The sequence below is a fragment of the Meles meles genome, chromosome 21 (genome assembly GCF_922984935.1).
Source record: "Meles meles chromosome 21, mMelMel3.1 paternal haplotype, whole genome shotgun sequence".
In the NCBI taxonomy this organism is placed as follows: Eukaryota; Metazoa; Chordata; class Mammalia; order Carnivora; family Mustelidae; genus Meles; species Meles meles.
Genome location: NC_060086.1, coordinates 18,098,284 through 18,122,334, shown reverse-complemented (window position 1 = coordinate 18,122,334; position 24,051 = coordinate 18,098,284). Strand labels below are relative to the sequence as shown.

Below are 24,051 nucleotides of genomic sequence, written 5' to 3'. Positions count from 1 at the left end.
TGAGAACAAACTGAGGGTTTTAGAGGGGAGGGCGTTGGGGGTGGGATGGGGGAGCCTGGTGCTGGGTATTAAGGAGGGCACGTATTGCATGGAGCACTGGCTGTTGTACATAAACAATGAATCTTGGAACACTGCCTCAAAAACTAATGATATATTTTATGTGACTAACAACACAATAAAAATTTAAAAATTTTTTTTAAAAGCCAAGGACAAAATAGTGGGAAGAAAAACCACCATGAATTCTATATGCTATATTCCCCTAGCACTGGCATTTGGGCATTCTCAGTGATCAGTAACCTTGGCTGTGTGTTCTTGCTGATCCTCTGGGGAAGGAGCCTGTTGCCTTGATTCTGTGGCCTCTTTGCCCCGGGTCAGAATTGCAGGGCTCTTGCCTAAGTGTCAAGCTAAGTAATCTGCTCTGGTTTGCTATGGCTCTTGTTCCCTGAAGGTTCTCTGTGCCTCTTTAGAGGATGAGAATGAAAATGGCAGCCTCCCAAACTCAAGCCCCGATCCAAGAGTCTGAGACCCCATTCCTCAGTGAACTCTCAGGGAAAAGCAGTGAATGGTTCCTGGCTCCCTGGTCTGTGTCTGCTCTCTGTGCTCACCCAGCCTATGACTGAACATTTGTATCTCAGGTTGGGACCCTGTTGGAGTCTCCAAACCCTAGAGAATCCTGTAGGGCACACCCTAGCCACTCCTTCTGGGGACGAGTGCGGATCTTGCCTGTGTGCTGTTGCTGGGTCCCTGCTCAGAAAGCAGTCACCTGATTGTGCTACAGTTCACGGCTTATGGCAACCTGGAGCTGAGATGCACTCCTGGGCTTGATGATTCCAGCAAGAGTCCCCGCTTCGATGCCTGGGAGCTCTGCCACACTCGGGAACCCTGTTATTTCTGTGACCCTGGGCATCCCGAGATGACACTCTCCCACCTAGGATTCTGCCCTGCTTCACCACCTGTCATGCCCGCACGACAAACAGCAAAGGGAAAAGAAAGGGGAAAAAGAGGGAGAGTCCCGGGGGAAAGGGAATGCGAAGAACACGCGAGGGACACCAGGCCGATTGACGCAAGTGACAGAGTTCTTTATTAAGCACATACTCTTATAATCTGCTTCATAAGTGATTACCATAGCATATTTCTGTTTCATAAGTGATTACCACAGCATTTTTGCGCAAAGACGAGACATGTCTCATGTACAGGATGTGTCAGTCATAATTATAGAAAATGCAACTGCAGGGTAGACCACAAGGTCTGCTTTTGGAATGACAGCAGAACATGGGAGAATAATCTTAAGGCAAACAACAGGGCCTTAACGAGCCCAGGGGATTAGCCATGAGTGCCCTCCGACCGAGGACCAGGGAGCCTTTGCTACCACCTGCTCAACTCGCTCTAGGAGAGCCGCTCACAACATCTCCCCCTTTTTGTTTTAATTGCCAAAAGTGTAGGTGGGCATTAACACGTTGCAAGAAATGTTTCCATACATTGTAGAAACAACACCATATAGCAAATAAAATTCCTAGTAAGATTATTAGTCCCAGAAGATATCAAAAGGTATGTTGCAGCATGTTACCTGGGTTAAAACCCTGCATAGTATGCAATATAGAACGAGCAAGGTCAGAGGGGTTAACAATGTCAAGGTGGGCATGCCCAATGGCAGATATACTCTTTTGGAGTTCGAGAAGGTCAAGGCTAACATTTGCATCATGCCATATGCCTTTAAGATGATTTTGGATTTTAGGCCAAGAATAATTCGTCGCTGGTAACGGTGTGACACAAATATGTTGAAATGCACCATGACATATTAAAGACATTTGTGTTTTTAATATTGATAGTTGCGAACCTAAGAACTCCACTGCTTCCTCTAGACCATCTAAGCGGGCTAAGATTTTTTGGTCTATATTTTGTTGTATATGTAGAGCGGCTGAAACATTTTTGGACAGCTGATTAACATGGGTAGCAGTATGGACGGTATTACTGAGGGCCACAGTAGAAACTGTGGCTGAGGCAATTAGAGATATCAGAGCAGTAACACCAGCTATAGCAAGCCCAATAAATCTCTTAGGTCTACGCAAATGGTTTTCTAATTCCACAGCGAATTGATAGCCATAATTAGCATACCAGGGGCCTTCAATTTCAACAGGGAGAAGAACAAAAGGTGGCTGCATTACCAGGAACACATGTACGGGAGATTGAGGCCAGCGCATGGCATCTATAGGAATACAATTGGTTAGTCTGCACCTAGGACAATGGATATCATACATGGTTGTATCATTAATCCTCACGGATGTAACAACCCCCACCCCCACGACTAGCAGAAATGGACGCGGGACACAAGCACGAAGTGTTAGTTGGCCCGATACAAGATCTTGGTTTTGCACGGGCCCCATGGCAGCGACAAGTTTCCAAAGTTCAGGATGAAACATACCCTGGGGGGTGGACAGCATAGACCCAGGGAGCTGACCAAAATTTACTTCTCGAGGTCCAGTCGGACGCAAAGGAACATGGGGGATGCTCATTTCTTCTTTCTTCCTTTTGGACCAGTCTGTAAGAGGAAAGTCGATGCCAGTGGGAGCAAGGAGCAACGGTTCCTCCTGGACACACTCAGTCCACAAATTGTCGGATCTCTTCCAGGCATAGGTAGTTGCACAAGGGGGATGTCCCAGGGGACGCATTCCGAATTTCCGAGTGGTGACTGGGGTTGTGGGCACAACTTCGAGAATACTCCAGGGCATAGCAGGTCCCTTCGGCGTGCAGGGGACATACCCGGGAGTGCCAGGATCCCTAAATAAAGCTCGAGGATATTTAGCAGTAGATACACATCCGTAAATGGGGTTATCATCGGTAAAGAACTGGAAACAAATAGGGGGGGTGGTGGCTCGAGCTTGCCAATCAAAAGAGTGAGCCACCGTTTCTCCGACATTATAATCATTAAGGCCTCCAAATCCCCAAGTGAAATTAGTATGCACTCGAGGTGTAGGATCATTCCAAGTAACAGGCTGAACAAGAGGGGGATCAGGTAAGTATGCCCAGTAAGGGGCTGCTTCAGTGCTTGCAGTGATCAGTGCCATGAAGGCCAAGAAAAGCATAGTAGGGGTACAGGGCTGATTCTGTTCTTTTAACAGAGTTACAGCCTTCTGGGACATAGCCTTAACCTGGCCCCAAGACAACATAGATTGGGGGAGAGACCGTCGGCGCGGACGCGCCTTCAATGAGAGCTGCCGCATCCTCTTCCTCAGATGGGATAAGTCGGACCCATCGGTCGGGGATCCACCGTGGCGTTTCCTCATCCTGTGGAAAAATACAGGCATACCCTCGTCCCCGACGAAGAATCGGGTCGGGGCCTTTCCATACTTTTAATAAAGGGTCTCTCCATTTTGCCCAAGACAGAGGAGAAGAATCAGGATGCCAAAAGCACTCAGCAGCAGTGCGGCCAACGGGATCAACATTTAAAAAATTAAGAACAAATAGAGCAAGTGATAAATGCATGTGTGGGGAATACTTAACTCTACTGGACAGGAGATCCCCCTTTTTTAGTTTAATGAGGGTATTTTTCAAAGTAGCGTGAGCACGTTCCACAATAGCCTGTCCAGTAGAGTTATAAGGGATACCTGTAATATGTTGGATATGCAGCGTAGCACAAAAGGAGGCAAATGCTTTGGAAGTATAGGCGGAACCATTGTCTGTTTTAAGTGCTTTGGGTCGTCCTAGAAAAGAAAAGGCAGTAAATAGATGATTCTGTACATCAGTAAAGGATTCTCCAGAATGTGCAGAAGCTAGAATATAACACGAAAAGGTATCAACAGAAACATGAATGTATGAAAGTTTACCAAAAGGTTTATATTGTGTAACATCCATTTGCCACAAAGAGTTAGGCAATAATCCTCTAGGATTAGTGCCATAAGACGGAACTGGAAAATGTTGGGGACAATGGGGACATGATTTAACTATTTGTCGTGCTTGTTCTCTAGTAATCTTGAATTCTCGTCGTAGGGCAGCAGCATTTTGATGGAAATTGGAGTGGCTAGTTTTAGCAAGCTCTAAATTAGAATAATAGACAAAATGAGTCAAAGAATCGGCTATGGCATTTCCTTCTGTTAGGGGGCCTGAAAGATTTGTGTGCGCTCGAATATGACTGATAAAAACAGGCTCATTTCGCTGCAAAAGAAGCTGTTTGATAGAGGTAAATAAATGAAATAGTTCCTCATCAGAGGTAAGAATAAAGGAATGTTCGAGTTGAGGAATAGCCTTAGCTACATATTGACTATCTGTGTATAAATTAAAGGAGAATGGGTAGAGATGAAAGGCATAGTGGCAGGCTTTAAGTTCTGCTCTTTGTACGGACGATGTACTATAAGAAAATCTGGAGGTTGTTTTGTGTAATGGAGAATGGAGATAAATTCCAATATGGCCATCTTTATCAGCATCGATAAAAACACTGGGGGCGTCAGGAATGGGCTCAGGCAGAATAATCCTAGGAAAGAATAACGCATGATTATTTAGGAATTGTAACAGTTTTTCAGAAGGCAAATGAAAACGTATCTGACCTGTAAAAGAAGAAAGGGCCAATTGCCAGTAAGTGTTGAAGTGTAATAAGGAAGAAAATTGATCTTGTGTAAACATTGGTAAAATGGCAAAGGTTGGGTCTCGTCCAAGTATCTGGTGACAGCGGGTCCTTCCTTTTAGAAATAATTGTGCAAGAGTATCAACATGGGGATTAATAACATGTAAGGAATGCAGTGGGGGGTGGAGCCACTCTATCATTCCATGAGTCTGCCATAGCAATCCTGCAGGCAATTGTTGAGGGAATAATAAGATCAGATAGAGAGGTTCTGTAGGGGAAACATATGTAGTAAAAGCATTATTAATAGCAGTCTCAACTTGGGTAAGAGCAGCACGAGCCTCATCAGTCAAGGTCCGGGGTGAAGTAGAGCTAGAATCTCCTTTCAGTATAGAAAACAATGGCAAAAGTTGGTCAGAAGTAATAGATAAAGAAGGTCTTAACCAATTAATATCTCCCAACAACTTCTGAAAGTCATTTAGAGTTTTCAACTGATGTGTTCGTAATTGAATTTTGGCTGGTCTTAAAGATTTTTGTTGTAAAATATATCCCAGATATTCAAAGGGAGGGTATTTTTGAATTTTTTCGGGGGCTATTTTAAGATTATAGTCCTCTAATAATTGAAGGAGGACAGCAAAAGCTTGTTGCAATAAATCCTCAGTTTCAGAAGCAAGTAAAATGTCGTCCATATAATGAATACAATAGATATGCGGGAATAATTCTCAGAATTTTCTTAGGGGTCGTGCAACAAATTCCTGGCATAGTATTGGACTATTAGCCATTCCCTGAGGAAGGACTGTCCATTGAAATTGAGAAGCAGGCTCCTGAAGATTAATAGAAGGTAAAGTAAATGCAAATTTGTCTGAATCCCCTGGCGCGAGAGGTATGGTGAAAAAACAATCTTTTAAATCAAGGACCAGGAGCTTAAAATTAAGAGGGATAGCGGAAGGTGATGGTAAACCTGATTGTAACGCTCCCATAGGCTCCATTACTTTACTTATGGCTCTCAAGTCTTGTAATAACCACCATTTTCCAGATTTCTTTTTTATGACAAAAATAGGAGAGTTCCATGGACTCGTGGAGTACACAAGATGACCAAGTTCCAATTGTTCCTTTACCAAAAGGGTAGCTGCCTCTAATTTTTCTTTAGTTAAGGGCCACTGATCTACCCACACTGGAGTGGTGGTATTCCACTTTAGAGGCAAAGCGTGAATAGTCAGTGGCCCTAATGGAAACCCAAACCTGCTCTCCCTGGGTTAGGCTTAGGATTTAGGGGTTCAGGATTGCCTTGGCTTGATTTCCCAAGTCCTTGGCCTTGGCGGTATCCTTGATTTTCCATCATTATCCAAGCAATGGAAGCCTCAGAATTAGCATTCTTAGGAGGCGCATTTAAAGTCAAGCCCATAGTGGCCAGAATATCTCTTCCCCACAAGTTAAGGTCAATATCAAGAATAAAAGGTTGAAAAGTTCCAGAATGTCCTTCAGATGTTTTCTAAGGTAGAATATTGGAACTTATTTTAGGAGAAACAGCATGACCCACACCTTTAACAGGGACATCTGAGCCCTGAGAGGGCCAAAACATCGGCCATTCTCTTGCAGAAATTACAGAGACATCGGCTCCGGTGTCTACAAGGCCTTTAAAGGGTCTTCCATGTATAAACATGGTCAAATAAGGTTTTTCAGAAGAGATGGCTTTCATCCAATAAGCATCAGTGGACCCAAATCCCGCTGCTCCTCGAACTCCCTTAACTGCGGGGTTATTAGTAGAGGAGCGGGGCAATAAGATCAACTGGGCAATGGGAATTTTTGGTTGTAAGATAATCGTGCCAGAAGACAACGAAACCATGATTTTAATTTCACCAGTATAGTCCTCATCAATAACCCCTGGGTGAACAATTAATCCTTTCAGGACCCAGCTGGATCGACTCAAAAGCAGTCCCCAAGTCCCAGGGGGAAGCGGTCCCCATATGCCAGTAGATATAGCCTTTGGAGGTTGACCAGCTTCCAGGTAGACAGGAGTATCGGGGGCTAGATCTAGCCCTGCGCTGGAGGGGGTACCGCGGAGTAACTTGTCAATTCTGGGGAGATCGGCAGTGTTAGCTCGGATGGGTTCATAGGTTGTGCTGCCATTATTTGTTGGGGCCGCAGCTGGCCCCTCTTCCCGTTTCCCGGGAGAATATTTCCAAATCGATCTGTTTTAGACCTACATTCATTTGCCCAGTGATATCCTCTTTGGCAACGGGGACAAATATTAGTAGGAAAACCGGACTTTAGTCCCTTCTCAGTAGAAACATTTTTCTTATCTGGGCAGCGTGCCCGGAAATGTCCGGGCTTTCCACATTGGAAACAGACTGGATCTGAGGAGTCCCGCTGCTTCTGCAGCCTACGTTGCATTTCTTGGGGGTGGATGCCCTTCATAATAGCTGCAAGTGTAACCCCTTGAATATAAGAGAGTCCAATCTCTGCGCATAACTTTATATAGTCTTCTAAAGTCCCAGTTTTCCTCCAAGGCCTAATAGCAGTTTGACAAGCCGAATTAGCATTTTCATAGGCCAATTGTTTCACAATAAGAGTTCCTGCTTCCCCATCTACCACAAGACGACTCACGACTTTTAACAGGTGAGAAACAAAATCCTGGTAAGGCTCGTCAGGACCTTGTCTAATCTTAGAAAGTTCTTCAGTTCTCGACCCCGAAGTAGGTAACCTTTTCCATGCTTTTAATGCACATTCGTTAATTTGAGAGTAAGCCAATTCGGGGTAATCTATTTGCGTGCCTACATCAAAATAATGACCCCCGCCAACGAACATATCATATGAAATGGGCACATTAGTTCGCCTGTTATATGGCAAGTTCATTAGCTCTATCAGCATATTCAGCCTTCCAGAGCAAAAAATCTCCCCCAGAGAGACAAGCTTGAGCAATTACCTTCCAGTCACCAGGGCATAAAGCCTCCCTTCCTAGATTATCCAACAGAGACAAAGTAAAAGGAGCAGTAGGTCCATACTGGGCAGTGGCAGACTTAATTTCTTTTAGGACCTTAAAATTTAGTGAGGAATATACCCTTTGCCCCTGATTTCCTGTAGTAACAGGATAAGCGGAAAATCCTGTGAGATCCTCTCCATGTTGCTGAGCCTGATACAAAGCACGTTGCAGGGGCGTAACTCCAATAGCCGAGAGGGTAGGGGGCTGCCCCTCCAAATCTGAGCGAATCATTGGAAAAACTTTCTTGGGAGCCGGCAGAGGGGGTCTATTCGGCGGAGGAAGATTAAAATGTCTTTTCTTCCAATCCGCATTGTGTTCGGGATCAGAATTGAGGGGATTCCCCTTAGGAGGGGAAAGGGTAAGACCCTCCAATGGGATATTATCATTTTCATCATTCCCATTATGTAAAAAAGAGCGCAAAGGTTGAGGAGACGATGAGAGATTATAAACATTATTGTCATTACCAGCATTACCATCATTATTATCATCCAAATAAACATCATCATCCCTGAACTCATCCCCTCCTGATAGAACAGCAGGAGGAGGAGGAGGAGGAGGAAAATCATCTGTAGGATGTCCCAAATGGGAGCCAGAATGAGAAGAGCCAGAAGAAATCGACATAGGGGACCCCCTAAATAGGAGAGGTGGAGGCTCCATGTAATCAGGGTCCTCAGACAAATATTCACCTGCTTGGGTAGGAGCTAAGCTACCGGGAGACGAGCCGGGTTTCGGAGAAACCAGAGCTATACTATGAGCAGGGTCCAACAGATCACAGATAATGGACCAGGTAGTCATAGTTCGAGGGGGCACCGCGTCGGCACCTCGGGCAAAGATCTGATTTTTAATTTCTTGCCCGACACGGTGCCAGTGTTCAAGATCTACACTCCCCTCCTTAGGGAACCAGGGAGAGAAATCATGTATCACCTTAAAAAGTCCCTCAAGTTCCCTTTTAGAAATTTTTGACCCCCTTTCTCTGAGGAGAGTCTGCAAAGTTTGCATGAAATAGGTGGACTCCGCTGATTGCGAAAGTCCCATTTTACTCGCGGCGTCCCGGGCCAACCGGGTTCCCTTACCTGAATCAAAAGCAGCACCTCGTTCCGGAGACGTCCCTGTTCGGGCGCCACTTGTCGTGCCCGCATGACAAACAGCAAAGGGAAAAGAAAGGGGAAAAAGAGGGAGAGTCCCGGGGGAAAGGGAATGCGAAGAACACGCGAGGGACACCAGGCCGATTGACGCAAGTGACAGAGTTCTTTATTAAGCACATACTCTTATAATCTGCTTCATAAGTGATTACCATAGCATATTTCTGTTTCATAAGTGATTACCACAGCATTTTTGCGCAAAGACGAGACATGTCTCATGTACAGGATGTGTCAGTCATAATTATAGAAAATGCAACTGCAGGGTAGACCACAAGGTCTGCTTTTGGAATGACAGCAGAACATGGGAGAATAATCTTAAGGCAAACAACAGGGCCTTAACGAGCCCAGGGGATTAGCCATGAGTGCCCTCCGACCGAGGACCAGGGAGCCTTTGCTACCACCTGCTCAACTCGCTCTAGGAGAGCCGCTCACAACAACCACCTGGGTACATTTCAGGCAGGAATATCCCTCATCAGAGCAAACTTCTAAAAGTCCTTACTTTGCAGTCCTCTACTATATCATTTTCTGTTACCTCCCTGCAGTTTATCTTCCCATATATCAACACGAATTCACTTCTCCACAGGTCCTACCTTGTAGACAGAGGTCGCTTTTATATTTCTAGAGTTGCAGCTACTCTTTTCTTACATCTCCGGGTGAGTTCACAGGTGGTCAGAATGATTTGAAAACTGTCTAACTGAATTTCTGCGACCAGATGAAATTAAGGTCTCCTATTTCTCCACCATCTTAGAGTCTCTGGGAGTACATTTTAAATTGTTTAATATATATATACACACATACATATATAGATACATGACAAACAAAAGTGAACAAAGTGTTTAGCCTCCAATACATGATAGACTTTAATCTACTTCATTTGTTTTTGATGCCATGTGCAGCCTCTGAAAATGCCCCACAATAGAGAAATGATTAAATTATTGACAACATTTAACATTAAATAATTTAAAAAGCTGAGGCAGAGCTATAATTTGTAACTTAAAAAGAGCACAGTGCCTTGTTAAGAGGAAAACTACTGTCCAAGAAAGTAAATATTACAGTTTGTTGAAAAACACAGTTCAAAAGGATACACAAGCCAAAAATTGAACTTTTGTCATAATACATTTCTGAGCTTTTGGAATGTTTACACTCGAGACATAAAGGTATACAGCAAAAATTTATTGAACATTTACTGTGTGTGCCAGATGCTGGCTCAAACTTTACGTGTATTATTATTTCCTTAATCCCCCCCAAACCGGAGATGGTATAACCATCCACCTTATAGAGTAGAATTGGAGGCTCAGAGACTCACAGTAAGTTGCCTGAGGTTGTAGTGAAGAAATTGGCAGAGGTGGAAGTCAAACCCTGTGTCTCAGACAACAGAGTTCATGCTTCGCCTTTAAGGCTGTGCAGCCTCATAGAGGGAAGACTGGAGGATGCGTGCCAGTCAGGAAGGGCCAGATGTTACTGTGAGGAGCCTGTAGCCCCGTGCCTTAGCGGCTTCTATGAGGGAAGTATGTTACTGGCACCTGCTACACGTCCACATGGTCTTCGTGGGACCAGGATAAAAGAGCACCCACCATAGGTAACTGCCAGGTGCTCTATGAGATGGACAGAGGGGGAGCCAGACTCAGTCCCAGGTGTTCTGTTCAAGGTGGCACGTCTCACTCCCTCGCACATCTCACTGGTCAGAGCATGTCTACAGGACTGCATCCCACTTCTTGAGACAGAGGACAGCTTGACATGCTTGGTGGAGCCTCTTGGGGCCACCACATGGAGCCAGTCCATCTGGGGGCCTGTGCAGGGTCAGAGAAGGGGCGTGGGATATTGGTAGGAAATGACAGCAGGGCTATGTCAAAATGGGTTTGCGTTCTCCTCCACCACATAGCATTTAGAGGTTTCAGTCTATTAGGCATGATTTTGAGACCATACAGTGTTCTCACACCACATTTCTAGGATATTCTCAGCCAAAGACATATTTGATTATGATTGTATCATGCTCATATCATTCAGTTCCAATGTAGCCCTTTTTTTTTCTATTTCTTTACTCCTATTTCATTGATAGAGGTACTTCTCAATTTCTAAACATATGGGAATTTCTGGTTAGTTTTTTTATCAGTGATTTCTAGCACATTATGTTTCCGCAACAAACTCTGTGTGATTTCATGCCTCTGAAACAGATTGATTTTATGCACAGAGACCGTTACAAAAATGCTCCCGATTTACTTTGGCCATAAGGGAAATTTCAGTGTGTCCTCCACAGTGGATGTGGATGTGGACAGATGTATGGAGACAGCTATGGGATTCAGATGGTTTGCCATCAAGATCTCTATCTCGTGGATGCTAGGTAGACTGTGTTGAGTTGCTGAGAGAGGGCTGGAACCTACTACTCTGGTTGTGTATTTCATTGTTGCAGTTTGGTCCTCCTTTGCTTTCTATGTTGTTCAGCCCGTGGCTCTCGACGGGAGTTTGGAAAGGAAGGAGAGAGTGCCCCGAAGGGGAACAGCGACCTGGGTTGAAGGGAGCAGAAAACAAGAAGCCTCCCAAGGGTGGCTTATTTGTTGTTATTATTATTATTATTTATTATGTCCCATTAACCAACATATACTACATCATTAGTTTCTGATGTAGTGTTTCAATGATTCACTAGTTGCGTGTAACACCCAGTGTTCATGACCACACCTGCCCTCCTCAGGATCCATCACCCAATTACCGCATCACCCCATCCCTTCCCTTTTGTAACCCTCCGTGGTTTTTTTTTTTTTTTAAGTTTAAGGAACATTTGTTTATCATTTCCTGTAAACTTTCTATTCATGTATTTTTCCTATTTTCCTACCAAGTTTGGTCGTTTTCTTCTTTAAGAATTCTGGATATATGGGCTCAGTGGGTTAAAGCGTCTGCCTTCCGTTCAGGTCATGATTCCAGGGTCCTGAGATCGAGCCCCACATCAGGCTCTCTGCTCTGCAGGGAGCCTGCTTCCTCCTCTCTCTCTGTCTGCGTCTCTGCCAAGTTGTGATTTCTCTCTGTCAAATAAATAAAATATTTTAGTGAGCACCAGGAAAAGTGTGGTGTCTCTCCCCTTCACTTTTCTCCACCTTCCTGTAGCCAGGGTGAGACTGAGATGTGCAGCTCTTCAGGGAGCCTAGTATTCTTCATAATGAAAATGTAACCAACATTTTCAACATCCTTTATATATTTGTTCAACATCTGTTTGGAGGAAAAGCTGTTCGCTGCATGGGGAAGGATGAAAAAGAAAGATACAGGTGACAGTGTGCAGCCTCATCCCGAGTGCCAAGCAAAGCACCTCTGGCCCCAAACTTGCATGTCCCTCTCAGTCAGAAAGCAAAGCCCTGTGGTTGGTCTGATCTAATTTGCTTAGGTAGATGGTTAGCAATTTCCACCTTTCACTCATGTGTCCTTTATGTGTTTCTTAGACAATATTCCAAATTACTTCCAGCCACACACTCTCAGTCTCTCTGAGAAGAATTCTAATACTGCACTTTTCTTTGTCTTATTACTTTTCTGGTTCCCTGAAAGGATTAACCCCCAGACAAATACGGTATAGGCCCTGGACTGTAATGAAATATTTTGCCAGAAGGGCTTGTTTTGCTTCTTTAACTCCACTTTTCTGGCTGCGTAGGGCCTCTTTCAGGACCGTGGAGTTTTATGGTTTTCATATTCTGGTTTTTCATGACCTGTCTCCTTTCTCCATCAAAACCAAACTACCTTGTCTCCTTGTGCCTTAGTGCACTACTGAAAATCTAGTAAATGAGGAGTGACTGGATTCGTGATCCCTCTCTCCCACAGTTGTGGTCCTTGAATGATACCTTAGGTCAGAAGTGCTCTAATGACAAGTAGGTATTTTAGACCATAGCGTGTAGGTAGAGGGACAGCGAACTGAGGACTTTTACTTTCATAATCAGCACACCGCCCTCTGCTCAGTCTCACTCAGTTAGGTGTCCAATCTTGATTGATTTTGGCTCAGGTCATGAACTTTTAGTTGTCAGACTGAGCCCCATGTCAGTGCCAGGCTCCGCATGTAGTGGGGAGCCTGCTTGAGATTCTCTCTTCTCTGTCTTTCTCTTCCTCTGCCTTCCCCTCTGAACTCGTGTTCTCTCTCCTTCTCTCAAATAAATCAATAAACCTTAAAAAAATCAGAAAAAGACAGACATTCAGATTTTTAAATGGGAAAAGGACAGTAAATATACAAAAAACTTCAATCTGGGCACCTGGCTGGCTCAGTGGGTTAAACCTCTGCCTTCAGCTTGGGTCATGATCTCAGGGTCCTGGGATCGAGACCCACATCAGGCTCTTTGCTTAGCAGGGAGCCTGCTTCCCCCACTCTCTCTCTCTCTGCCTGCCTCTCTGCCTAATTGTGATCTCTCTCTCTCTCAAATAAATACGTTTTTTTAAAAAAAGAAACACTTCGGGATGCCTGGGTGGTTTCAGTTGTTAAGTATCTCCCTTTGGCTCAGGTCATGGTCCCAGGGTCCTGAGATCGCACCCCGCATTGGGTTCCCTGCTCAGTGGGAAGCCTGTTTCTCCCTTTCCCACTGCCCCTGCTTGTGTTCCCTCTCTCACTGTCTCTCTCTATCAAAAAAAAAAAAAATCTTTAAAAAGAAACACTCCAATCTTACTAGTAATCAAAGGACAAATAAGATTAACGTGAAAGATTTTTCACTTTTCACATTGGCAAAGGCTTAAAACCTGATAACATCCAGTGTTATTTGCTCCTTTACTGTCTGAAAGGGTTTTTGTAATTTTGGTGTTATTTCTTCCATAAATGTTTGATAGGATTTGCCAGTAAAACTACTTGGAATTAGGACTTTCTTTCTGGTAAAGTTGTTAATAATTATTTCAGTTATTAAAACAGATATTGAATCATTCAGATTTTTGTTTTGTGTTGTTATATTTTTTCTTTAAAGATTTTACTTATTTATTTGACACAGAGAGAGAGAGAAAGATCACAAGTCAACAGGCAGGTAGAGGAGGAGGGGAAGCAGGGAGCCCGATCCAGGCTCAATCGCAGGACCCTGAAATCATGACCAAAGCCGAAGGCAGAGGCTTAACCCACCCAGGTGCCACTGAGGTATATTTTTCAAGGCATCTTTCCATTTCATCTACATTGTTGAATTGGTTGACATAAACGTGCTCATAGTATTACCCTGTTACTTTTTTTTTAAAAGAAGATTGATTTATGTATGTTAGAGAGGCATTGTGAGAGATTGGTGCAAGAGTAGAGGGAGAGAGAGAATCTCAAGCAAGTTCCTTCCTGAGCACAGAGCCTGATAAGGGCTCGATTCCATGACCCTGAGATCATGACCTAAGCCAAAACTGCTGAGGCAATCACTTAATCAAGTGAGCCGCCCAGGCGCCCCTAACTTTTTTAAGTGTGTAAGATCTATAGTGATAACTCTCTTTTAATTTCTGATATTGGCACACAAAAATTTTATATTAAAGGATGATCATCCAGGTGTATGGTAAAGTAAAGAATCAAAAAGAAAACAAAACAAGCCTCCAACAATTAAAGATTAGTAAACTAATAAACTTTATCATCTTGACAGAAGGAACTACTACATGGCCCTTAAAATTATTCGAAAACTCTGATGAAATAATACTCCATGCTTATAGGGATAACTAAAGTTTGAAAGATTCATAATAACAAGTGTTGTTGAGGTTATGCAGTGAATAGAACTTTTTAATTTATTTTATTTTAAATTCCGGTTAGTTAATATACAGTATAATATTCGTTTCCAGTGTAGGATTTAGCGATTCAGCACACAGTACAAAATCCAGTGCTCATCAAGTGCCCTCCTCAATCCCCATCACCTGTTTCACCCATGTCCCCACCCACCTCCCTTCTGGAGAAAACGAGTTTGTTCCTGCAGTTATAAGCCTCTTCCCTGGTTTGCCTCTTTCTCTCTCTCTATGTGCATTTGTTTTGTTTCTTAAATTCCACATGAGTGAAATCATATGATATTTGTCTTTTTCTGACTGACTTATTTTGCTCAGCATAATTATACAATTGGAACTTTCATTCAACTTTTATTCAGCTTCCACTGTGGTAGGAGTATACGTTAGGAATTTTAAAACTGTGTGGTCATAACTTAATCAAACTTAAACTGTGTACACCTTATGATTCCACATCTCTACTCCTAGATATAGATCAATCATAAACTCTCTGCAAGTATTCAGCAACAGACATATACAATAATATTTATAGCACCTTTATTCATGTTATCCCAGATTGGAAACAATTCCATTCTCTCACCAAAAGTAGAGTGAAGTACATGTTAGGTATGTTCATAGAATGGGATTCTGCATAACGATGAAGAATGAACTATTGATACAGACACAGAAAATGACATGTGCAAATCTCACAGGCGTTATTTGGAAAGAAAGAAGTCAGACACAAAGACGTACAGACTGTATGACTCCATTTGTACAAGTGAGCAGGCAAAATTGATCTATGGTTTTAGAAGTCAGAATAATGGTTACTGATGGCAAGAGGCAAAAGTAAAACTTGAGACCAGTTAGAGGTAAAGGCAAGTGAACTGTCAGAAAGAGAAAGTAAGAAAACAATCCCATTTACAATTGGGTCAAAAAGAATAAAATACCTAGGAATCTAATTAACCCGGGAGGTAAAAGACCTGTATACTGAAAACTACCAGACACTGCTAAGAGAAATCGAAAAAGACCCAAACAAATGGAAACATAGTCCCTGCTCATGGGTTGGAAGAATTACTATGGTTAAAATGCCCATACTACCCAAAACAATCTACAGATTCAGTGCAATTCCTATGAAAATTCTAATGGCGTGTCGTGCGTCCTCTTTCCTGGATGAGAGCAGTGGTCTTGGTGTCAGCTTTCTGCTCTAAACCACGTGAACCCTCACGTGGTCCTGCAACCACTTTCTGGGACTGGCTGGCAAGTGTGGCAAGATCCTCCCTCTGACCAATAGTGCAGGTGGACACCACAGGAGTCCCTGAAAGGCTCAGACATGGATGGGCTAAATGCAGGATTCAGATGGAAACATGCTAATCTAATGGGGAAGAGTATGCAGAATTTGTATCAATATTTAAGATAGAGGTTGAAAGTTCCATTACGTTTCCGGCCAAGGGAAGCTGCTTGAGCCAAGCCCCAGAGCTTGGGGAGGGCTAAATATTCACCCTCCTCCCTGAGCAGAGGCAGTGAGGTGAGAAACTCTGGGGAGCATGTGAGTATTGTATTTCTCAGCACGGAGTGCGCATTCTTCATGTTTGGGGCCCATGACAGAGCCAGGTTCCAGGTATCTGGCTCCCTGTGACAGTTTTCCTGCAGGCCAGAGGTAGATGTGACCCTCCAAAACACGAGACCTGAGGACCTGGGTCTCCTGGCCCAGGCAGCTGCTCAGAAACCAAGCAAACGCCATTATCCTCAGGAACCGCATCCGGCCCACGGAGGTGGAGAGCGCCCTGAGCAAACAACCAGCGGTGGCTGAATCAGCTGTGGGGAGCAGCCCAGACCCAATTTGAAGGGAGATAAGGAGGACACAGAGGTCCTTGTGTCTGTCTGTGGGCATTAAGGCAGGTAAGGGGATGCCTTGGACTTAGGGTGGAGGGAGGCCCAGGGGACATACATGTGCATTTACACCGTGTGGTCAGCAGAGGGCAGTGTGGCCTCACCCGTGTGTGTGCATGTGTGTGCGCGCCTGCTGGCTTATTTCCTGCTCACAGCAACCATTTAATTAAAGGCGCTGAGACCCTCTTTTACAGAGACAGAAACAAGCATAAGTAGATTAAATAAGTTGCCTGATCACAAAGCTCTAAAGTGGTGGAGCCAGAATGGGAATCTGAGCAGCTTGGCTCCAGAGCATGCATTCATTAATTCACTGTGTGCTGAGCGCCTACTGTGTACCAGGCCCTGTGCTCTACTAGTGACATAAATAATATCAACAGAGTTAACCACCACCATATATTGAATGCCCACAGAACTCTTTCTACAGTAATCGTGAAAATGGTGATGATAGGCGTACCTGGGTGGCTCAGTCAGTTAAGTATCTGCCTTTAAGGGGCATCATGATCTCAGGGTCCTGAGACTGAGCCCCGCATCCTTCTCCCTGCTCAGCAAGGAGCCTGCTTCTCCCTCTCCCTCTGCATCTGCCCAGGACTTGTGCTCGCTGTCTCTCGAATAATAAAATCTTTTTTTAGAAAGTAAATATAAAGTTTATTTAGCATACTGTTTAGAAAAATAAGTTCAGAAAAAGTGGTGATAGTGATAGGTATAAAAATCAGTTTAAACTAGCTTCGTGGTTTCTATGACCGATCTTGATGAATCTTGGCATCCATGCCCTGAGGAATGAAGCCATTCTGTCCCCACATGACAGAGAAGGACATGGAGGGTAAGAGAGGTGAAGTAATTTCCCAGGCAATGAGTAGAAATTGGAAGAATGGAAACTGGTCCTGTTCTCCTCCAGAGGCTCAACTGTCAACTCGTATTTTCCATTTCCTTAATAAAGGTTTACTTTTTAGACTATGAGCCAGTGATGAAGTTCTAGAACCTAGGTGAGGTTTGGTGGGGTGAGGTTCAGAGCCAACAGCTAAGAAAGAATTCTTGAGACATCTTTGGTCCAAAATGGTGGTTTATTAAAGCACGGGACAGGGCCCATGGGCAGAAACAGCTGCTGCCCGGTTATCCTGAGGAGTGGCTGATTATATATACACAGGAGTTGGGTAGGTGATAACAAAGGGGGTGATGTTAGTCTCTAAGGAATTTTGGAAGCAAGATCTCCAGGATCTTGAGGGGCTAACTATTGTTGGGAGAAAGGCTATTTATTACTAGCAGTAAAAATCTTCTTGTGAGACCCTTTAGATGTATATTAGTGGGCCATATGCTTGTGAGTGATTCTCAACACTATCCTGGAGATCTAGAGATAAAGTTTCACATTTCTCCTATCAAGTGTCCTTGTTAGTGAGATTTGGGTTTAGAAGAAATTTAACTTTATTTAGGGCTTGAGGAACTGAGTTATTTGCCTCTGGAAATGGTGGTATTGATAAGGTAACTTCTTTGTTTGTAGATCTCTAGGACATTTGTAAACCAAGGGAGACTCCTGTCTTGCAGGATTGTGATCTCTGCAAGTTAACTATTTGTTTTTCTTTCAGGGCAGTCAGGGATGCCTAAGGAATGTCACACATATTACGGGGGGGGGGGGGGGAGCGGGTGGAGAAGGGGGTGCAAGGTGCCAGCTGTTGCTTTGTCTTCAGTCAGCCTCCTGCTCCCTCATCAGCAGTGCTACATTCTGTCTCTCCAGGATTCTCCCAAGCCCCATCAGAGAGGGCTCTGGGGCCAGATTCTCCCTCCCTGTTCCAGGGGCCCTGGGTGACTCCTTCTGTCTGTTCAACAACCAGGACACAGAGGTCTGGGGAGGGACCCTTCCTTGGCCGTGGGTGTCCACCTCTGCCTGGCTTTCCCATGCCCTGCTGGAGGGTGAGGTCAGGGTCAGGGGTAGTGAGGTGGCTGGGGAAGGAGGAAGAGGCTGCGGGCAGTCCAGCCTGGTGATTCCACTTACCTGCCAGACCATTCTTCCCAGCTCCATCCAGCATCCCATTGATCTGCTGCTGCTGCTGCTGCTGCTGCTTCCAGATCCCCGCCAGCACCAGCAGAGGTGAGGGAGGGATCTGCCCTGTGGGGACCCAGGAATCCTGTAAGATGCCTCCAGCCCTTTCCATGGGTGCCCAATCCCCCATTCCTTCCAGGGAGCCCGGGAGCTCTGTTCCCCAGTTCTGTAGGATCCCTCACTCGCTCACCATTCCCAGGGTCCAGGAATCTCTCAGTCTCGCCAGGGGCCCAGAGCTCTCCCCCCAGTTTATGGGGTCCTCCTGCCATCTGGAGCCCGAGAGCTGATGTGGGCAAAGGGCAGGGCATAGCACAGGCCTGAAACAGGAGGGACCTATGGTTGTCACCCGGGCTGCCATTAACAGCTGTGAGACATGAGGCATTGGATCTGGGAAGACTCTTGGCCCATGGAGATGAGGACACCAATGTGTATATGTGCTCAACATGTGGCTTCATCTTTTCCTCCGCACAGTTATGGACACAGGCGTGGACACTCCCCGTTCACTGAAGGAAACGAGCACTGGGCCAAACAGCAGGTAAGCAGGACGACTGGATCTCAAACTCTAGGCTCCTGGCTTGTCTCCAGGGGCTACAAAGGGTTTTGTAGACGGGAGGCTGACACTGACTTTGGGGACATCTCCTCAATGCCGTAACTGATCTCACCTATTCAAGGCCCCCAAACTCTGTTCCCTGCTTCTTTCCCTGCTCCCAGTTCCAGTTCTAATCAATGTGAATCTGGCCATCTTTCATGGAAGTCCCTGGTCCCCTTACAGGCTGGGCCTCTCTCCTCTTCACTTGTGGGCTAGTCTGACTCCACCCCTTCCATAGCTGGTCTCTCCTTCCACAACCAGGGCAGCCCAACTCTGGAGCTCTTGAGGTGGACAGCGGCATCTAACCAGAATTTAATACTATTGTTTTGTTATCCTTGTTTTGTTGTTGGCTTGTTTTTTATGGTTTCTTTATATTTATGTTAAAGATGTTCTCCTAACTGAGGGTGGCTGGAGTGGAGGGGGGTTGGAGGGATGGGGTGTCTGGGGGATGGACATTGGGGAGGTTATGTGCTTTGGTGAGTGCTTGAATTGTGTAACACTGATGAATCACCGACCTCTACCCCTGAAACAAAGAATATATTATATGTTAATTAAAAAAAACTATTGTTCTCCTATTTTAGCAATACTAGAATGGTTCCTGTGTACAAGAAATTTACATAATAATAAAGTGGTGGTTTCTAGAGCATGGATTTTCAGCTGCCTTGGGCGGGAAGGATTTGAGGAAACTGTGTGTGAGTACTCTGGAGAAATAGTTTAGGAAGTTCAGCTCAGGACAGGGCCCAGGAGAGAGGACTGGGGCACCTGGCCCTGCCCACCTGCTTGGCTGTCCACACCCAGCACATCTGGAGCTGCCAGCTCTCTGGGTGTTTTCCTGGATCCCCCAGGGGAGAAGCTGGTGAAAGTCTTCTCTTAAAATGCTCTCGTTCCTGGAGGAGATGGCATCTCCAGGAGATGCCATGAGAGTCTGATTGGATTGTTTCCCTGTGAGGTTCATCATGTAAAGCCGGAGCTAGTGGGTAGGAGGGTCACAAAGAGAAGTGACAGATCTACTCTGTTTGAGGTGTTCAAATGTCTCGGCCATTTAGGGATGGTTTTGAGACCATGCAGTCTTCTCACACTAATACTGGAGGATATTCCAGCCCAGAAGACATATTTGATTACAATTGGATCATGCTCCCATCATTCAGTTCCAGTGTTGCTCTTTTTCTTTTCTATTTCTTTACTCCCGTTTCATTAATAGAGGTACTTCTCAAATTCTAAACATATGGGAATTTCTAGTTAGTTTATCAGTGATTTCTAGCACATTATGTTACCACAACATACTCTGTTGTTTTCTGTGATTTCATGTCTCTGAGAAAAAAAAAATTGAAATTTCCCTTATGGCCAAAGTAAATTGGGTGCATTTTTGTAACGGTCTCCTATGTGCCTAAAATCAATGTGTCCTCCAGAGTGGATATGGTTGTGGACAGATGTATGGAGACAGCTGTGGGATTCAGATGGTTTGCCATCAAGATCTGCTTCTTGTGATTTTCTGTCTGCATTGAGTTGCTGAGAGAGGGCTGGAATCTCCCACTCTGATTGTGTATTTGCTTGTTGTTGCAGTTTGGTCCTCCTTTGCATTCTACGTCATTCAGCCAGTGGCTTTCTGACTGGAGTTTGGAAAGGAAGGAGAGAGCGCCTAGAAGATGGAACAGGGACCTGGGTTGGAGGGAGCAAACAAAAAGGATGGCCAAAGTTCCAGAGAGGACCGGTCGTTGGGATGGCACGTGGTGGGATATCACGTGGGAAGGGGCTTTGTACCAATGAGGTCACCTGTGGCATCCATGTTGAGCTACTAGGAGCAAAGGCAGCTGATTGGTGGAGAGATTGGAAAGGTTCTAGGTTGCTAAGGAAACGTTCAAACACAGGAAGGCTTGGTAGAAGATGGATTCTTCATACCAACTGCTCCTGAGAGTTCACTTTACCTGCTACTGTGTCCTGCTCACCTTGTGCTTTACTAACCTGCTGACCTCCTAACCTTTGTGAACCATGCTCCTTCCCCTCAAGTACTTAATTTGACCCTGACACTGTCCCTGACCCCTTCTTCTCCTGACCAACACCTTCCCATCCTACCCTCTATTTCCTCTCTATTCCCATCCCTAATTCCCACCCTATCCCCTCCCCACCCCTCCCTAAGCCCTACACCCCTCCCTCCCCTACCCCCCAGCCATCTCCACCTCCTCCCTGGGCCCACAGTGCCCCTTAAAAGGACCAGGGCATGATGGTGCAAAGGCTGCCCTTCTGCTCCTCTTGCTCCAGTGTCCCAGTTCCCCAAACACAAATGTGAGTAACTGTGACACTTCACTGGTGTCTTCCTTCTTCTTATTCTCCTTCTTCTTCTTCTTTTTTTCTTTTTGGATATTTGAGAAATAGAGAAATTTACTTGATTTATTTATTTGAGGAATAGAGAAAAAGGACACAGGTGTAGGGGGAAGAGCAGAGAGGGTGGGAAAGACAATCCCAAACCAGCTGTGCAGTGAGCGCAGAGCCCTAGGAGGGGCTTAACCTCAGGAACATGAGAACATGACTTGACCCAAACCAAGACTTGGTCACTTATCTGACTGAGCTATTTGGGTGCCCATGAGCTGTTAGTGGTGTCTTCCCTCCGACTGGGTTCTTTCACACGGTGGTTAAATAACAGCTTTTTCATGGGGTTCTTGATGGTAACTTCAGAAGAACGACAATTCTTCCTGATGACTAGACCCCACAAGGCTGGTTTCTGGGTCAATCTGAAGGGGTTGTGGCCACAGCCATTTGCATCAAGTTTTGGGTCCTGTCTGTGCTCCTTGGTCCAAGAAGAGCAGCTTTGGTAGGATGGAAACCTGTAGACACCAGGTTTATAGTGTCAAGAGGAAGGATTTGTGAAGATAGGAAAAGCCATTGAGCTCTTTGTCCTAAATAGGGGGTTTGTGTGATATGTACATCATATCACTTTAAAACTGTCTTTGAAAATGTCAGGAATTCTAATTTAATAGGAGCTAGGGGTATTAGATTGGTCCCTGGAAGCCCAGTGACGATCCTGCCGCAAGCCTGGTAAATTCAGGGTCCATCTTCTGTCTAGTTGGTTTTCCTGTCAGCGCATTGTTTCTCTTTGTGAAGTTTGGCAGCCCTGGGTATCTGAAGCATTGGTGTTGGGACTAGAGTGTTAAAAAGTGAAATGTCCTTTGTGCTCTTGGTTTGTTGACTTTTAGCAACTTCTGAATCAGCCCTTTCCTTCTGTAGGGGCCTGATTAGGCAGAGGAACTGTAAACCCTGGATATAGGGACGGGCCAGGCCAGATAGCCGTATCCAATCAGTGGGGTACGCATATATTAACTGTGGTGAGTTGAAATCTCATTGGCCACCTGTCTGTGGGCCAGGCTCAACCACCTCTATAAAGGTCAGTCTGTGAGGCTGGGTGGGGGGAGAAGTAGGAGGTGTTAGAATAGCCGTTGGAGAAGTGGGAGGAGTTAGAATGGCAGTTAGAATAGCAGTTAGAATAGCCGTCAGAGTAGCTGTTAAAGTAGCCTTTGGGAGCCGTTAGAGTAGCCATTAGGGTAGCCTTTGGGAGCCATTAGGGTAGTAATAGGAGTGATAGCGTCAGGGTCATCGGGAGTAGTGCCGCCCCAAGCCGCGGCCCCACTGCGACCAGCCTCGCCGCCTCCAGCAGCCTCACTGTCCCCAGTTGCGGCCCCGCTGCCAGCGGCCTCACTGCTCCGAGCCGTGACCTTGCTGGAGTGGCCTGATCCAGAGCGGCCTCGCCAGAGCGGCGTCATTCCGGGGAGTGGCCTCGTTGGCATGTGGCCCCATCCTTGAGCGGCCTCACCTAGAGCGGCCTCTTCATCGTTGGAAGCGGCCTCATCCAGTGTGTGGCCTCGTCCGGGGAGTGGCCTTGCTGGAGTGGCATCATGGGAAGCAGAGTCTGTGTCATCAGGGTTGTCATCCTCATCGTCCTCCTCATCCTCGCCTCTTTGTGATCGGGAGTGGCATCCTTGTCATTGTCGCCTCTGCGTAAGAGATGGCCCCGACCAGTCGGTTTGATTCTCGAGCGGCATCTCCCCGTGCACCGCCCAGAGCAGCAGCGTCAGCGGCGCCACCGCGAGCGGCACCACCCCGTGCACCAGAGCAGCAGCGGCAGCGGCGCCACTGCGAGTGGCACCGCCCAGAGCAGCAGCAGGCAGTGGCGCCACCACAAGCAGCACCGCCCAGAGCAGCAGCGGCAGCGGCGCTGCCGCGAGTGATGCCACCCTGAGCCAGAATATCAGCAGCAGCACCGCCGCAAGCAGCCACACCACCTCAGGCAGTGCCGCCATCAGGAGCAGCCTCTCAGGAGCCAACGGTGCAGCCACACCGGGAGTGGGTCTGTGGTACTGTGAGGGTGAGGCAGGGAGCCTCCAGGAGGGACCCCAGCGACTGGGAGGAGGTGGTCCCCAGCAAGACTCAGGCACCCACTGGTCAGTTTGGTTTCTGATGCAGTTTGGTTTCTAATGCAGTTTGGTTTCTGATGCAGTTTGGTTTCTAATGCAGTTTGGTTTCTGATGCAGTTTGGTTTCTGATGCAGTTTGGTTTCTGATGCATGGCGCGAAATAAAACTTTGCTTGATTTTCGCTTTGTGTCAGTCTCGTTCCTTTGATCATGGACCCTAACACTTCTGATCTTGGAGGCTGTCCCCAAGGACCGTGTGTCCCACTAGGTCCATGGAGACCTGAGAATCCCAGAAGACACTAAGTGACCGCATCCTGCTGGGATATATGTCACCGGAAAATCACTAGGAGTGACGTGATCAGGAAGTGAATGAGTTGTTGTCCTTTCTTTGACCAAGTATGTGCAGAGTGTCGATTTTCCCAAAATAAGAAAGTTCTGGATGTCTTTAGGATTGTCTAAATATAAAGAAATATGTGGTTCCCTGCATGAATATTTCACTCTATCAAGAAAAATTAAAACCTGTACCCCCGTGAGAAAGAGAGAGTCAGCCAACAGTTAGGGAACACCCCTGGATACAAGTAGACTTCTTTAGTTCCGCTTGCTCCAGATTATGAAAGAGGGGTCCAGCAGTGTCAGTAGTCAAGAAGGAACCTGGTATTGGGGCAGGCCCATCCCACATGAAGTCCTCTAGTCAAAATAGACTTCATTCTGTTTGTCTTCAGAAGAGGGAATTTCTTGGTCATCTTGATTGGAATCATTCCCCTCTACCTAGGCTGCATCTCATGGATC

General features: G+C 45.7%; 1 protein-coding gene across 1 annotated transcript; it reads right to left on the bottom strand.

The window, feature by feature from the left end:
- Positions 1-1,114: 1,114 nt before the first annotated feature.
- LOC123933492 (endogenous retrovirus group K member 13-1 Env polyprotein-like) lies at positions 1,115-8,725 on the bottom strand. The gene is made up of 2 exons (XM_045992721.1): positions 8,612-8,725; positions 1,115-2,778 (listed from the first exon to the last, which is right to left on the bottom strand). Exon 2 carries the CDS (start codon positions 2,727-2,729, stop codon positions 1,542-1,544), a length of 1,188 nt encoding a protein of 395 aa, XP_045848677.1. The 5' UTR covers positions 2,730-2,778; positions 8,612-8,725; the 3' UTR covers positions 1,115-1,541.
- Positions 8,726-24,051: the final 15,326 nt, after the last annotated feature.